The sequence below is a fragment of the Ranitomeya imitator genome, chromosome 7, assembly GCF_032444005.1.
Source record: "Ranitomeya imitator isolate aRanImi1 chromosome 7, aRanImi1.pri, whole genome shotgun sequence".
NCBI classification, from domain to species: Eukaryota; Metazoa; Chordata; class Amphibia; order Anura; family Dendrobatidae; genus Ranitomeya; species Ranitomeya imitator.
The window spans coordinates 54,019,319-54,036,604 of record NC_091288.1 but is presented as its reverse complement, the minus strand read 5'-3'; the positions used below and the strand labels follow the sequence as shown (position 1 = coordinate 54,036,604).

Genomic DNA, 17,286 nt, shown 5'->3' with positions numbered 1-17,286 from the left:
ATGCATTATACCATTATACTCTGTGGGGTGGCTGCATTATGCTCTATAGGGTGGCTGCATTATACTATATGTGGGATGCATTATACTGTATCGAGGACTATTGTGAATACATTATATTATATGAAGAACTATGGGGTGCATTATACTATAGGAAGTGAGTTGTACTACATGGATGACTATGGCAGTGCATTATACTATAAGGAGAACTATTAGGCATGTATTGTACTATGTGGAGGATTGAGCAGTGTATTTTAATATATGGAGGACTATGAGGAGTGTATTATACTATATGGAGGACTATGAGGAGTGTATTATACTATATGGAGGATTATGGGAAGTGTATAATACTATATGGAGGACTGAGAAGTGTATTATAGTATATGGACGACTATGCGTGTGAATTTTACAATATGGAGGACTGTGGTGCACATTGTAATATATGGAGGAATAAGGGGTGTATTATACTAAAAAAGCAAAATGCTGCATATTAATCGAGTGATTGGATTGTTTATGCCGGAACAAAAGTCACTGTTCTTAGCAGCACATCGCCGGTGTAAACTGTAGATGTGCTGCTGGTAACATGATACTGTATGGTGATCTGTTAGTGATCTATTAGTAATCATTCTGTCCCCATCATTCTTTCTCAGATGGTGGAAAGAGGCCGGGAAACAAGCGTTGAACGATTTCAATATTGTCGATCACACTCGTTTAGCGGTCTGAACACAGCGCATGTAAATACAACCGAAATGCTTTTGTGTGATGTACAATATGTTAGCATTTGGGGCCAAATTTTAATCTTTGCCTAGGGCCACACTTTGCCGAAAACCGGCCCTGCCCCTTAGTTATCTGCTCTGGAAGATGGAGGTCAGGAAACAGTGGAGGTCTTTGGCCTACACATGAGTGTGATGCACCCCACACTGAGCAGCACGTTGGGACTGGGACATGATTTTCTGTAAAGTGCCAGGGCGTTATGTAGCAGAAGTTCGGTCATGATTACATGAGTCCATGTTTAGAGTCCAGCACCGGACACTAGGTGTCCACCAGTTTGAACCCTGAAAATTACAGGACAGGATCATTCATCTCTACCCAGGACCCCAGAGCTGCAAAGCAACAGTACTAACTACTGAGCCACCTATGAACATACGTGTGCACGTATATATTTATTTAAAACTGGAAATATGGTAATATCTCTTTAAATCTTCTACAGAGAGAATGAAATACCAGCAGGTTTTGGAAGAAAGTGAAATACAGATGTATTTAATTCATTTTAATACAGTAAAAATCTGAATAAAAAAATCATGCAAATAAAAATGACATTTCTAGAATGATCTGGCACAAAACCAAGCCATTACTCATTGTACACCTTAGGGACAGAAGCTGGCACAGACACAAGCAACAGAAGGTAAAAGCACTGCATAAACAGCCAGGTTCCAAGACAACAGCAAATTAGAGAGAAACATATTGCTAGCAGTGTAGCAATTAAATTTCAGACTTTTTTTTGTTCCTCCGGTGCATATTTATATATATTTATTGTATTAAAGCTTCATACTGAGAGTGTGAAAATAACCTTTACCTATAAAGGGATCCATTTACCCACAGGAACATATTATTTCAAAGTTAGATTTCTTTGAAGTTTTCAGTGCATTTTTTGCTATGAATACAGAGTATTTTATGTAATTGGTTGATCCAGGATTAGAGTGTGCAGATATATAGAAACAGAGCATTGCAAAAGTATTCGACCCTTCAAAATGTAATTCCAAAGAAATGCGTTATGTCCAAGTTCGGTTTTATTCATGCGCTAAACTCACACATCAGTGAACAGAACCAAAATGCAACAGACAGCACACAGATGTACCTAACATTTAGGGGAAAATATGTGCAAGTGGGTTGAGAGCTGGCTCAGGGATAGGAAACAAAGGGTGGTTATTAATGGAGCACACTCGGACTGGGTAGCGGTTAGCAGTGGGGTACCACAGGGGTCAGTATTGGGCCCTCTACTTTTTAACATATTTATTAATGACCTTGTAGGGGGCATTCAGAGTAGAATTTCAATATTTGCAGATGACACTAAACTCTGCAGGGTAATCAATACAGAGGAGGACAATTTTATATTACAGGATGATTTATGTAAACTAGAAGCTTGGGCTGATAAATGGCAAATGAGCTTTAATGGGGATAAATGTAAGGTCATGCACTTAGGTAGAAGTAATAAGATGTATAATTATGTGCTTAATTCTAAAACTCTGGGCAAAACCGTCAATGAAAAAGACCTGGGTGTATGGGTGGATGACAAACTTAAATTCAGTGGCCAGTGTCAGGCAGCGGCTGCAAAGGCAAATAAAATAATGGGATGCATTAAAAGAGGCATAGATGCTCATGAGGAGAACATAATTTTACCTCTATACAAGTCACTAGTTCGACCACACTTAGAATACTGTGCACAGTTCTGGTCTCCGGTGTTTAAGAAAGACATAGCTGAACTGGAGCGGGTGCAGAGAAGAGCGATCAAGGTTATTAGAGGACTGGGGGGTCTGCAATACCAAGATAGGTTATTACACTTGGGGCTATTTAGTTTGGAAAAGCGAAGACTAAGGGGTGATCTTATTTTAATGTATAAATATATGAGGGGACAGTACAAAGACCTTTCTGATGATCTTTTTAATCATAGACCTGAAACAGGGACAAGGGGGCATCCTCTGCGGTTGGAGGAAAAAAGGTTTAAGCATAATAACAGACGCGGATTCTTTACTGTAAGAGCAGTGAGACTATGGAACTCTCTGCCGTATGATGTTGTAATGAGTGATTCATTACTTAAATTTAAGAGGGGACTGGATACCTTTCTGGAAAAGTATAATGTTACAGGGTATATACACTAGATTCCTTGATAGGGCGTTGATCCAGGGAACTAGTCTGATTGCCGTATGTGGAGTCGGGAAGGAATTTTTTTCCCCAATGTGGAGCTTACTCTTTGCCACATGGGTTTTTTTTGCCTTCCTCTGGATCAACATGTTAGGGCATGTTAGGTTAGGCTATGGGTTGAACTAGATGGACATATAGTCTTCCTTCAACCTTAATAACTATGTAACTATGTAACTATTGATGTGTGAATTTAGCTCTAGATCTAGTTTGTTTGATTTCACACAGCACCTAAGCCCTGGGAGCACCCCAAATGATATCCTCTGCAGATATCCTTGATAAAGGCAATAACGCCGAAACGTTGGATGGACCTTTGTCTGTTTATCCTATTATGTCAGCTGTAAATTAAAATTGAAAATTATCTTGAAAATAGAACTTCTTTGTGATTTGTGGCTCCCTTTTTCTTGCCCATTGTACTCCTAATGTGGGAGTACTATCTGGAGGACTATGAGGGGTGCATTATACTGTGAGGAGGACTATGAGGAGTGCATTATGCTATATGGAGGACTATGAGGGGTGCATTATTCTATATGGAGGACTATGAGGAGTGCATTATACTATAAGAAGGACTATTCGGGTGCATTATACTGTATGAAGGACTATTCGGGTGCATTATACTATAAGAAGGACTATTCGGGTGCATTATACTATATGGAGGACTATGAGGGGCGCATTATGCTATATGGAGGACTATGAGGGGTGCATTATACTGTATGGTGGACTATGAGTAGTGCATTATGTTATATGGAGGACTATTGAGGGGTGCATTATTCTATATAGAGGACTATGAGGAGTGCATTATACTATAAGAAGGACTATTCGGGTGCATTATACTGTATGAAGGACTATAAGGAGTGCATTATACTATAAGAAGGACTATTCGGGTGCATTATACTATATGGAGGACTATGAGGGGTGCATTATACTGTATGGTGGGCTATTAGTGCATTATGTTATATGGAGGACTACGAAGGGTTCATTATTCTATATGGTGGACTATGAGGAATGCATTATACTATAAAAAGGACTATTCAGGGTGCATTATACTGTATGAAGGACTATGAAGAGTGCATCATGCTATAAGGAGGACTGTGAAGAATGCATTATACTTCTATGGGGCCCCATGACTTCTATGTTCACTTCTGAATTGGAAGTAGCATTACCAGTATAGAAGTGTGTAGCTTTGGCAAAATGCAAGACCCTGAGTTGTCCTCTTGTAAGGCCGGCGTCACACTTGCGAGTTTTACAGACGTAAGAGCGCAGAAACTACGTCCGTAAAACTCGCAAAAAATACGGCACAATTATTCTCTATGCCCCTGCTCCTATCTGCCGTATTAAACTGATCCGTATTATACGGCTTTCTACGGCCGTAGAAAATCGCAGCATGCTGCATTTGTCACCGTATTGCGCAAATAAAACGTCAATGAAAGTCTATGGAAGCCCCAAAAATACGGATCACACACGGACCAGCAGTGTGACTTGCGAGGAATACGCAGCACTGTTGGAGAGAAAGGCCGGTAATTCAATTACCGGCTTTTGCTTTCTCCTTCCTAAAACCCGACATGATATGAGACCTGGTTTACATACAGTAAACCATCTCATATCACCATTTTTTTTGCATATTCCACACTACTAATGTCAGTAGTGTGTATATGCAAAATTTGGCCATTCTAGCTAGTAAAATAAGGGGTTAAATGGCGGAAAAAATTGGCGTGGGCTCCCGCACAATTTTCTCCGCCAGAGTAGTGAAGCCAGTGACTGAGGGCAGATATTAATAGCCTGGAGAGGGTCCATGGTTATTGGCCCCCACCTGGCTAAAAACATCTGCCCCCAGCCACCCCAGAAAAGGCACATCTGGAAGAACTTTCCTAGAAAGCTCCCTTGCTCGAGATCATAAGAGGGCGCCCTCTGCTGGTTGTCCTCATATGAACTCGAGCCAGGGAGCTTTCTAGGAAAGTTCCCACGATCTAGGAACAGTCAGCAGAGGGCGCCTCACCGCAAATGAAGCTAAATATAGATCATTGACCTATATTTAGCTTCATTCGCCGGGGTTTTGCAGAAATGAGCATCCTGCATTAGCGGAGCTCGTGTCTGCAAAATATTTTAACCCCTTCAGATGGATCTACATCGTTGAACGTGCCAGATCCTCGGAAGGTATGTATATTGTTGGTTTATTATTTTTTTTTTAATTTACAGATCGAGGGTCTTCAGTGAGTGGATTGAGAGTAGAATAAATTAATACAACAGCCTTTGTGATTTTTTTCAATAAATTAATTTTTAATAATGTGTGTGTGTTTTTTTTTTAACCCTTTACTAGTATTGGATTAATAATGGATAGGTGTCATAATTGACGCCTCTCCATTATTAATTAGGCTTAATGTCACCTTACAATAGCAAGGTGACATTAACCCTTCATTACCCCATATCCCACCGCTACACGGGAATGGGAAGAGAGTGGCCAAGTGCCAGAATAGGCGCATCTTCCAGATGTGCCTTTTCTGGGGTGGCTGGGGGCAGATGTTTTTAGCCAGGGGGGGGGGCAATAACCGTGGTCCCTCTCCAGGCTATTAATATCTGCCCTCAGTCACTGGCTTTACTACTCTGGCGGAGAAAATTGTGCGGGAGCCCACGCCAATTTTTTCCGCCATTAAACCCTTTAATTTACTAGCTAGAACGGCCAAATTTTGCATATACACACTACTGACATTAGTCAGTACCCTCACCTACTGTATCCTCACCCATCCCTTGTAGATTGTGAGCCCTCGCGGGCAGGGTCCTCTCTCCTCCTGTACCAGTTGTGACTTGTATTTTTCAAGATTATTGTACTTGTTTTATTATGTATACCCCTCCTCACATGTAAAGCGCCATGGAATAAATGGCGCTATAATAATAAATAATAATAATAATAATAATAATAATATGCAAAAAAAAGGGGGATATGACATGGTTTACTGTATGTAAACCAGGTCTCATATCATGTCGGGTTTAGGAAGGAGAAAGCAAAAGCCGGTAATTGAATTACCGACTTTCTGCTATCTTGTGCTGTATGACGTAATAATATATATACATATATGTGTCTCAATGACATATATATATATATATAGAGAGAGAGAGAGACAGTATATATGTTTGTTTTTTGTTTTTTAACACATGGATCCCTTGTATAGCCGTATGTCGGTTTTGCAAGCCTGCGATAAAAACACGCATTACGGCTGCCATACGGATTACATACGGAGGATGCCATGCGCAAAAAATGGTGACACACCCTGCCTACGGAGGAGCTACGGACCACTATGTTTGTGACTTTTCAGCGTATTACGGCCGTAATATATGGACCGTATTTTCATACGCTGAGTGTGAAGCCGGCCTAAGAGGTATTTTAATACACCGGTTGATTATATTAGTGTCCTTTGTTCGCAACAGATGATGGGAGAAGGCTATTACTGATCAGCAATACTTGAAGATTAGCTAATCCAAAATTGGGATTTTCCAATTTTACCATACTTCTGTGCAATTCGACGATCTGATGATAATCATGTTCCAAAACAAAACTGTGGGGGCTGGCTCAGTGCTGTCCTTCACCTTATCTGCTCTTATGAACATTAACTATTTTTAATTCTTTATGTGAATATAATTACAATATCTCCCTTGGTTTTATTCTAGTCTTGTAGTTTGCACTCCAGGATTTATTTTATCCCAGCACAAAGAAAAAAGGACGTGAGCTGTATTTATGATAAGCCAGGGATAACATTTCTTTTTCAATTAAGTCTAATCCTTCTTCTGACTGGACACCATTAGTTGGACGATGTTCTGTTGATAACACAGTGATACAGGGTAAGTGTGAATGTATGATCCCAATAAATGGCATATCGCTCCTGTACAGGGCCTGGAAATACCAGCCTGTTAGCACTTGCTAATTGTCTGATAACTGCTACTGATGTAACTGCTCTCTATCTAGCAGCTTAACCTTGTCCTCATTATTAAGCAGACTAATCTAAAGCAAATGTCACATTAGGAAATCTTCATCTACACATGCAGAAGTAACGTATAGAAGATGGAATTACTGAATTATGCAGAAATGTAGGCTGATTATTTGTACACCTAGTAAAAGTGACACATAATGTAAAAGTGCCAAAGGAAGATGTGACCACTTACCAGTCTATCTTCTTCCAGGCACAAAGAAATATCGCTTAGCTAATGGGCTTGTGCACATGACCATAAAAATCGGATAGGTTCTTCATTGTTTTGTCAGATAGCACACATTTCCATATTATTCTATGGGTCTGTGCATATGTCCAATTTTTTTTCTTTGGACCGGGCACAAGTTGCATCCAATTATAATGTGATGCAACTCGCACATGCTGCAATTTTTTTCTTAACTACAGTAATTATTGGATAATAGTAATCTAGGCCATACTTGTCGATGGGTCAGCGGACAAAATCGGACTGAACTCAGATAACATCCGAATGTGATCCAATTTTCACAAACTGACAAAATAGAGAAGATAGACACATTTTTTTCTCCTCCACATCTGATAAAATCGGATCACACTCTGATCCAACTTTGATCAACATGTAGATAGGAAATGATTATGGTTAGCATTAGCCCAGTGGGAGGGCACTTCCTGGTTAGAAGCAGTTCAGTATCAGCCAATAAAATGTGCAGAGAGTTCATGTTCAGTTGTGATGGTGGTTTGCTAGGTGCAGCATGGGCCAAACATTTAGGACAGTTAGGCAGTATGATTCCCCAACTTTGATCCCCACACATTCCTCCATATAGTATAATGGACCCCACACGGTCCTCCATACAGTATAATGGCCCCACATAGTCCTCCATGCAGAATAATGGGCCCACATAATCCTTCATACAGTATAACGGCCCCACATAGACATCATACAGTATAATGGGCCCTGCATTGCCTTACATACAGTATAATAGCCCCACATATTTCTCCATACAGAATAATGGGCCCCTATTGCCTGTCATACATTATAATGGGCCCAGCATTGCTTTCCATATAGTACAATGGCCCCTACATAGTCCTCCATACAGTATAATGGGTCCTGCATTGACTTTCATACAGTATAATGGTCGCCACATAGTCCCCTTTACAGAATAATAGCCCCACATAATCTTCCATACAGTATAATGTATAGAGGAACAAAGGACCAAACAAGTTGAAACCCAATCAGCCATGGGGTAATTGGGCAAGCACTATATACATGAGACCACTGATGGATCCCCAGCACTTTGGCCATGATTGACTGCCATGATTGACTGGGTCTGTCAGTGTATATCCACACATTTATCTTAAGGAATATCTTATTGGCAAAGTCATTGCCTTTTTTTGGAGAAGGGCATGGGCCACATTGCAAAGGTAAGGGAGAAAGGAGCAGCTGTAGTTCCCTAAACTGTGCATAGCCCACGTTATACTAAATAAGTTATGGTATGTGGCCTCACCAGACCTGATTAACCATATCTGACTCTTGACTCATCATACATATACATGTGTTGTGAATTCTGCTCTTGGGCTCCCTCCGGTGGTTATGAGTGGTAGTGCTGCTGTCTTTGGATCGCAGCATTTATCAGGTGTGTCCACTTGTTGCAATTTGGACTGGGCTATTTAGTCTTGCTTGATTCTTTAGTCAGTGCCAGTTGTCCATTGTTTTTGGAGGATTCACATCCCTACCTGGTCTCTCCTGTTTTGCTGTTCATTTCAACAAAGATAAGTTCTGGCTTTGGTTTGCTGTCCACATGCTGTGGGCCTTATAGTTCTGTGCATTTTCATGTTTTGTCTTGTCCAGCTTTGTCTGTGTTAGGATTTTTTGCAGCCAAGCTGTATCTTTGGAGATGCAGATATACCCTCCATGTCTTTAGTCAGATGTGGAGTTTTGTATTTTCTGTGGTGGATATTTTCTAGTGTTTTAATACTGACCGCATAGTACTCTGTCCTATTCTTTCTTTTTAGCTAGAATGGCCTCCTTTGCTAAATCCTGATTTCTGTCTGCGCATGTCATTTCCCTCTTCTCTCACAGTCAATATTTGTGGGGGGCTGTCTATCCTTTGGGAATTTTCTATGAGGCAAGATAGTTTTCCCGTTTCTATCTTTAGGGGAAGTTAGTCCTTAGGCTGTGTCGAGGTGTCTAGGGAGTGTTAGGTACATCCCACGGCTACTTCTAGTTGCAGTGCTAAGTTCAGGGTCTGCGGTCAGTACAGGTACCACCTTCTCCAGAGTACGTGTCATGCTGCTCCTAGGCCACCAGTTCATAACATACATGGACCGAACCACACAGTCTAATATTATATTATACAGCAGCACAGCCACTGTTTGAAGTGCCCCTGATTACATGGTTCACAAAATCCATAATTCTACACTAATTGAGAGCAGATCAGTGACTTTTAAATTCATGTTTTCTATAAGCTCCATTTCTAAAAACTCTACCTCCTATAGGTGGTAGTGCTGGTAGTGTGCTCTTTACAGCTTATCCCTCCCATGACCTAGCTGACCCTCTTCCCATTGGTACCCCATTAATGCTCCCAAAACTGTCCCAAACATCCTATCCCTCCATATCTGTAACGACATTGTCTACTACAAGGTCTCACATAGGTCGTAGGTAGTTGCAGCTTTGCCCACAACCTGTTTTTTAGTATTTGCATTTGTTAAAATTGCACTGCATCCCAGTTGGGGCACCTACCTTTACCGGGGTATGGTAGACAGCTGCATATTTCCATATTGTGCTCTTAAATAATGATGTGATGTAATAGATTAGGGTGAGGGATCAAGGTAAAATAGGGAGCATATAAGGAGGGGGATGATACATTGGTCTCAGATATATCTGGCAGTCGCTTATTTCCTCCTCTCTATCATAAGCCAATGTGCTCTTAGCCGAGCGTGCATGATGTAGAAGAACATACTTTTTGTGCATGATGTAGAATAACATACGTTGCGTGCATGATGTGGTTTTCCATACTTTGAAACATACATTTTCTTGGATATATTGTTAAATAAGTGTTTTCTATGTCCTTGTCTTAGCTAGAATATAACCAGGCCACTTCTCGCAGAGTCTCCTACATCTCTTTGCCATGACCATAATTACACTTTGCAAATTGAATTTGGCAAAAACAGATCTCTCCCTTTCCCACAGCTATTGGCAGAAACATTCTAACCCATTTATTTTATAAATGAAACAATTCATTATTAACTTTTTTCTTTAAATAGCAAAAATGACAAATATGATTTGCTTTTACAGACCTGCAAAAATTGTACAGGCCAATATAGTAAATTTGTCAATAGAAACCACCCCCAAAAGGATAATAGCGGATCTACTCACCCTGGAAAGGAAAATTTTCCTTTGATCTGTAAATCAGCAGAGCAGTTTGCCAAAGCACAGTATCTTGCAAAAGAAACCTGACAAAAGATACATACAGCACTTATTTATTGATCAAAATAAACTCTAGGTTTCACTTGTTGTGATGCTGTATACAGTATATCTGACAACTACAGACATTGTAGAAGGTCATGTCAATTCTACAACTGAACAAATCTTTTTTGGAAATGGAAGGCTAAGCATCTGTCAGACACCTCTGACTTCACTTTATCTTGAGGTTAAAACATACAATTAAGACTTCTATACACATTAACATAAAGTTGGCTAAACCTACTGATATTGGTGCGATTGGCTGATAATTTTATGTTTATGGCTCTCTTGGAATTCCGACAATTGATTTGTATGGTCTCCGGGAGAGGAGGCTCTCCCTCAACAAGACCACACATGTGCTCGGTGAGCCGGGCATTGCTATGTATGTGGTAGTCGGCATAGATACCTGTTGGCCAACAGTAATTAGGACAACAGCTATCTAGTATGTAGGGCAGCCTTAACCTGATAGTGGCCACCAATATGTCTTTTTACTGACCTGAGATATAAGTGAATGGCATCCACCGACAGATGAAAATGAAGCAGCTGGACACTATAGCTGACACCCTGCTGCATCAACCACCACTGGTGCTGAACCAGCTCATAGCCATATAACCCCTTAGATTTTGCTATCAATAATGATCACTGCTAGGGTTGAGCGACTTTTACTTTTATAGGATCGGGTCGGGTTTCACGAAACCCGACTTTTTCAAAAGTCGGGTCGAGTGAAATCGGCCAATCCTATAAAAAAGTCGGGGTCGGGGTTGGCCAAAACACGAAACCCAATGCAGTGCATTGGGTTTCCAATGGTTCCCAGGGTCTGAAGGAGAGGAAACTCTCCTTCAGGCCCTGGGATCCATATTTAAGTGTAAAATAAAGAATTAAAATAAAAAATATTGCTATACTCACCCTCGGACGTGCCCTGGTACTAACCGGCAGCCTTCCTTCCTTAGAATCAGCGCGTGAAGGGCCTTAAATGACGTCGCGGCTTGTGATTGGTCGTGCGACCGCCCATGTGACCGCTCGCGCGACAAATCACAAGCCGCGACGTCACCGAAGGTCCTTCAAGCACTGATTCTTAGGAAGGAAGGCTGCCGGAAAGAAGCAGGGCGCGTCCGAGGGTGAGTATATTCCTATTAGGTATATACTCACCCTCGGACGCGCCCTGCTTCTTTCCGGCAGCCTTCCTTCCTAAGAATCAGCGCTTGAAGGACCTTCGGTGACGTGATTGGTCGCGCGAGCGGTCACATGGGAGGTCGCGCGACCAATCACAAGCCGCGACGTCATCTAAGGCCCTTCACGTGCTGATTCTAAGGAAGGAAGGCTGCCGGTTAGTACCAGGGCGCGTCAGAGGGTAAGTATAGCAATATTTTTTATTTTAATTCTTTATTTTACACTTAAATATGGATTCCGATACCGATTTCCGATATTGCAAACATATCGGAACTCGGGATTGGAATTCCGATACCAGATTCAGAAGATCGCCGACCTCATGGCCGACCCCACACAGGGGTCGGGTCGGGTTTCATGAAAGCCGACTTTGCCAAAAGTCGGCGACTTCTGAAAATGGCCGACCCGTTTCGCTCAACCCTAATCACTGCATCTAGATGGTTAATAGAGTGTGGAGCCTTCCTCTTTAACCCCATCGGCACCCTGAAGTCATGATTGGGTGGTCCTGTTGTTTGCCATGAAAATTCATGGGCAAGTAATGGCCTTTGAGTCTGCCAGCTATAGTGATCGGTTCAGAAATTAGCAACATTTTACTGATAAAAATAAAATATTTCACTCCTGGCGTGCCACTTTGAATTAATTTCTGAAAAGCACCTGAAGGGTTAATAAACTACCTGAAAACAGTTTCAAATATGTTGAAGGGTGCAGTTTTTAAAATGGTATCATTTTCGGGGGGTTTTCAATATTTAGGTTCCCCAAAGTTACCGTACTTAAGAACTAAATAGATCCCTAAAAAATAATTTTTTCAAATTTCCTTGAAAAAAATGAAAAAATTGCTGCAACATTTTACATTTTCCAACATCCTAACAAGATAAAACAACATTTTACAGATGTCCTGATGTAAAGCACACATGAGGGAAATGTATTAATTAATTATTTTTTGAGTTTAGACTATCTGGATTAAAGAGATAATCACTCGAAGCTGATCATTTTTGTCAAATTTCTGATATCTTAAAAATAAATGCATAACATATCGACTTTAATTTACCATTAACATAAAGTATAATGTGTCACGAAAAAATATTCTCAAAATCAAAAGCATTCTCAAAATCACTGGGATATGTTGAAAAATAATTTGAATTGAGAGTCCTCAGTGGTTGATACCTTTTAATGGCTAACTGAAAAGATGGTGGTGCCGTCACGGTTTCAGTCACCACTTTGTGCATAGAGAGTGGCAACTGTTACCGCGCCCCCCAGCACTGACTGACAGCAGCCTTGACAATAAGGCATGGTGGCTTAGTGGTTAGCACTGCAGCCGTGCAGCGCTGGGGTCCTGGGTTCAAATCCCACCAAGGACAACATCTGCATCCGTGTTTGCGTGGGTTTCCTCCGGGTACTCCGATTTCCTCCCACATTCCAAATACATACTAATAGGGAACTTAGATTGTGAGCCCCATCAGGGGACAGTGCCAATAATGTCTGTAAAGCGCTGTGGAATTAGTAGTGCTAAATAAATAAATAATACATTTAAATAATACATACATTTAAGACATATGCCAGACATGTTATTCAGCAGGTCAGGATACCTCAGCTAGTGTTCATATGAGCCTGAACTTTGACTCTTAAATTGGTATTTATTCTAGCTTATTGTGCTGCTATCCTTGTAGGAGGAGGATGCAGGGTCATTGAACAATCGATGCTTGCTAATATGTTGATTACTCATTGTATCAGGCTATGCAGCTTGTTGACCTGCAAACATTGAAGGACAAACTATAAAGATTAATTAAATACTCTAACAATGAGAGTTGATCTGATCCCATATTCCCCCTATCCCATAGATGATGGCCTGGAGGAATATAGACCTGCTCCACTGACCACCGCTGAACATATTTGTAGAAGCCAGGTTGGGACAATCAGGTCACCTAGATACTTGCCTCAATGGACTGTCAGCTTCCTGAGCTTGCCATGATCCCCTCACTGTGGCTGTCAGCCCAAAGCAGGGTGCCACTGGATGGGGTAGTTGGCCTTGGAAGCCCCAAAGCTGCAACTGCTCTAATCCTGGCAAACAAGCGGAAGAGTGAGACTCTGTAATTTTCACCATCTTATGTACTTATTGGGACTGCACTATATGTTATTGTCTGTTGGTGGTTCAATAAAGTACTGCCACACTGTTTTACCCTTACCCTGTGTTGTCTGAGTATTACTATGTCCGCAGAAAAGGAGTACTGGTGTTCAGTGGTTAGAGCCCTGGTCCATGCGGTCTTTCTATAGCCAGGCCGGTGGACAAGAGCACCCACTGACCCTCGTGTCTCCACAGTTTCCCTTTGAACCCATCAACTTTTATATAAGAAGGTTTTTGCAATATTGATTATGTTATTGTTATTATGTAGTGGACCAAAATTAAACCTATGCTACCCTAAACCTCCACCATCCATCTTCAATGTATCTGAAAAGTTCAAGATAATTTTTGACAGGTGACTAAAAAATCAGGTATTGTGTTAATATATAATTTTATTTATTTCATTTTACAAAGTACAATCTATATTAAAAGAAAATAGAACCCTTACAATTTCCCAACTGGCCACTGAGGCTATGTTAGACTCATATTTCATTTAGTTTCAGGAAACAACACATGGACATCAGTCACAATGTCAAACCCAATCCTCTCCTTTGTATTGGAGCATCTAATGAGCCTGTGCAAAGGTCACTATGAAGGGAAGGGGGACAGGGTCAGCTGTGATATCGCCTATTGTCATTATTGTATTTTGTGATATCAGCTTTGTATAGAGATGTTATCTATCACTGTAATCTTTGCTGATAAGAAAACTCTTGTAAAGTCTTCCTAAGGGTACTGTCACACAGTGAAATTTTGATCGCTACAACGGTACGATCCGTGACGCTCCAGCGTCGTAACAATATCGCTCCAGCGTCGTAGACTGCTGTCACACTTTGCAATGTACGACGCTGGAGCGATAATTTCATGACGTATGTGTGATGTAGAAGCCGTTGGTTACTATGCGCACATCGTCTACGATATATGTTACACCATGCGATCATGCCGCCACAGCGGGACACTAGACGACTAAAGAAAGTTTCAAACGATCTGCTACGACGTACGATTCTCAGCGGGGTTCCTGATCGCAGGAGCGTGTCAGACATTGCGATATCGCTCGAACGTCACGGATATATCGCTCGAACGTCACGAATCGTGCCGTCGTAGCGATCAAAATTTCACTGTGTGACGGTACCCTAAGAGGAAAGGAAGTTAAAAGTCTATAAAGCACCAGTGGCCAGTGTGAAAATTGCAAGATTAAATTCTTTTAATAAAGATAGTGATATGAAGAACGCATAGGTAACATTTTTATAAAAATGTAAAAAAAAACAATTTTCACAATAGGTAATTTAATGATGATAGCTTCCCTTTATAAAGAGAGCAGAGAGATATATGAAACACCACAACCAATGAATAAATAAAGTGTAAATTTGGAATAGTATTATGACTTGTACAAACGGTAGCCGTTAACATCCACCGAGCACTCAACACATTGGGATTGGCAAGTCACAGTTTCCTGGAAGAGCTAAATTGAATCTGTCACCAGTGATACTGAACCATCTGGTTTCAGGATGCTACAAAGCGGAAACTCGTATAAGTAAAGCCAGGTGTTTATAAATCAGGACGCACGCGCTACTACTTGTATATAATCCTTGTAAAATGTGCAGCTAAAATCATACACAATATAATGAAAGTATATTAGTAAATGAAATTATTTTGGAGCAGTTTTGTCAATGAGCACTCTACGTTTCCTCTTGTATAGACAGCAAATTAAAAGATACATGATGACTTTCATGCAAGTCAAATGTTATTAATTAAGCAACAGCAAAAGTGCCATCTGCCATCCATCATGTACGCCACTTCATAAAAAGCTTACAGATTTCTTGACATATTTTGACAAATACTGAGGTCTCCTATTGGTGGTAGTGTTCTTATTTTACACCATATTATAAAGACATTGACTCTATTAGTAACAACCTATTAAAGACTTTGAAAATGAGACAATTGTTGTCAGATATGGAAATCATCGGAAAGGTAAACTTTTATACTATCTATAATAAAATATTAAAATTAAACTTACATTTCTTAAACTTCTCATACATCTCAAATATAGAATTAGTTTGTACATGAAAAAACAAATTACAGTACCACACGGTTTAAAGAAATGTCTACTTAACAATTCCAAAAATATGTTATGTGATAAAATAGTCCTAGTTGTGCATTGCCTGGAAATTACACAGAAGCCTGAGATTCCATGAAAAAGATGGGGATTTGTATTTGTATTAATAAATATTAGCAATGAGCGAACATACTCGAGTAAGGTATGATCCGAGCATGCTCAGGTGCGAACCGAGTGTCTTTGGCGTGCCCGAAAGTTTGTGGCTGCATGTCTCCCAGCTGTTCGACTGCCGCAAGACATGTAGGGATTTCCTGTTCCTTAGGCAATCCCTGCATGTGTTGCAGCTGTCGAAAAGCCGTGACACATGCAGGTGCGGGAACACAGGCATATTTTTCGAGGACGCTGAAGATTCTTGGTTAATACCTGAGCATTCGAGGAGAAAACCTTACCCGAGCACGTTCGCTCATCACTAATTGACACCTGTTGTGTTTTGGAGACACCCTTAGTTTTGGCATACAAATACTGATGAAATACTGATCAATAGGGTTGAGCGACTTTTACTTTTTTAGGGTCGAGTCGGGTTTCGGGAAACCCGACTATCTCTAAAGTCGAGTCGAGTGAAATCGGCCGATTATGGCGAAAAGTCAGGGATCGACCGAAACACGAAACCCAATGCAAAGTCAATGGGAATTTTTTTATTTTTTTTATTTTTGTTTTATTTATTTTTATTTTTTTTATTTTTTCTCTCTCTCTCTCTCTCTCTCTCTCTCCCCTCCGTCCCTGAACAGAAAAGCTGGTGTTACACATTGCAAATCTCTACAGCGCACAAGCGACAAGATGACGATAGGCGTCCACGCCCCTAAGACCTATGTCATCACTCTGCCCACGCTCCTTCATTGGCTGAAAAAATGGCTCCAAGCGCATCATATGAAACGCGACTTTGGCGCGAAAGTCGCGTACCGCATGGCCGATCCCACACAGGGATTGGGTCGGGTTTCATGAAACCCGACTTTGCCAAAAGTCGGCGACTTTGAAAATGAACGATCCGTTTCGCTCAACCCTACTGATCAAGAATACTAATGTGTAAGGAACACTTGGATACATTAATAAATTGGCACATCAGTACTCTATAACGTTCCATTTTACCCAGTAATAATATGCATTCTGCCTTTGCGCAGACATTATAGGAACAAAAAATAACATTGCAAAAACGTTTTGTATGCTGTGTAATAGACACAAGCTGCTGGGAGGGATATGTTCATGACATTTAGAAGCCACACGTAGAGCATTGCAACAGCTGCACAAGACTTGATATTATCCCTTACCACCCAATGAAGCAAGTGCCAGGAACAAGCTATGACTCCCTCTCCATATGTTTCTCTCAGTTCAAAAGCATTCAGAAGGTTCTACCAGTTCTCTGGTGTCCCAGGAGGATCATCTATCTCTTTCTCTTTTCTTTAACCCCATCAAAATAGCGATAAGAAATTACAGTATTTACATAGATTTTGAGAGGAAAGATGTATAATGTGGTGAAGTTGTTTTGATGACAGTAATAGTTTTTACTGATAATATAGGGGTTGAATGTAAATGTATATAATCAACTTGATTATGT

At 40.7% G+C, this 17,286-nt stretch overlaps 1 protein-coding gene across 2 annotated transcripts in view; it reads right to left on the bottom strand.

Annotated features, from left to right (window-relative positions):
* The window catches only part of ITGA4 (integrin subunit alpha 4), a 159,144-nt gene that overhangs the window by 24,811 nt on the left and 117,047 nt on the right, over window positions 1-17,286 (bottom strand). For both annotated transcript variants that reach the window (XM_069733230.1, XM_069733231.1), the window contains exon 17: window positions 10,249-10,325. In XM_069733230.1, coding sequence (XP_069589331.1) covers window positions 10,249-10,325 — 77 coding nt within the window. The remainder of the gene's footprint in view (window positions 1-10,248; window positions 10,326-17,286) is intronic.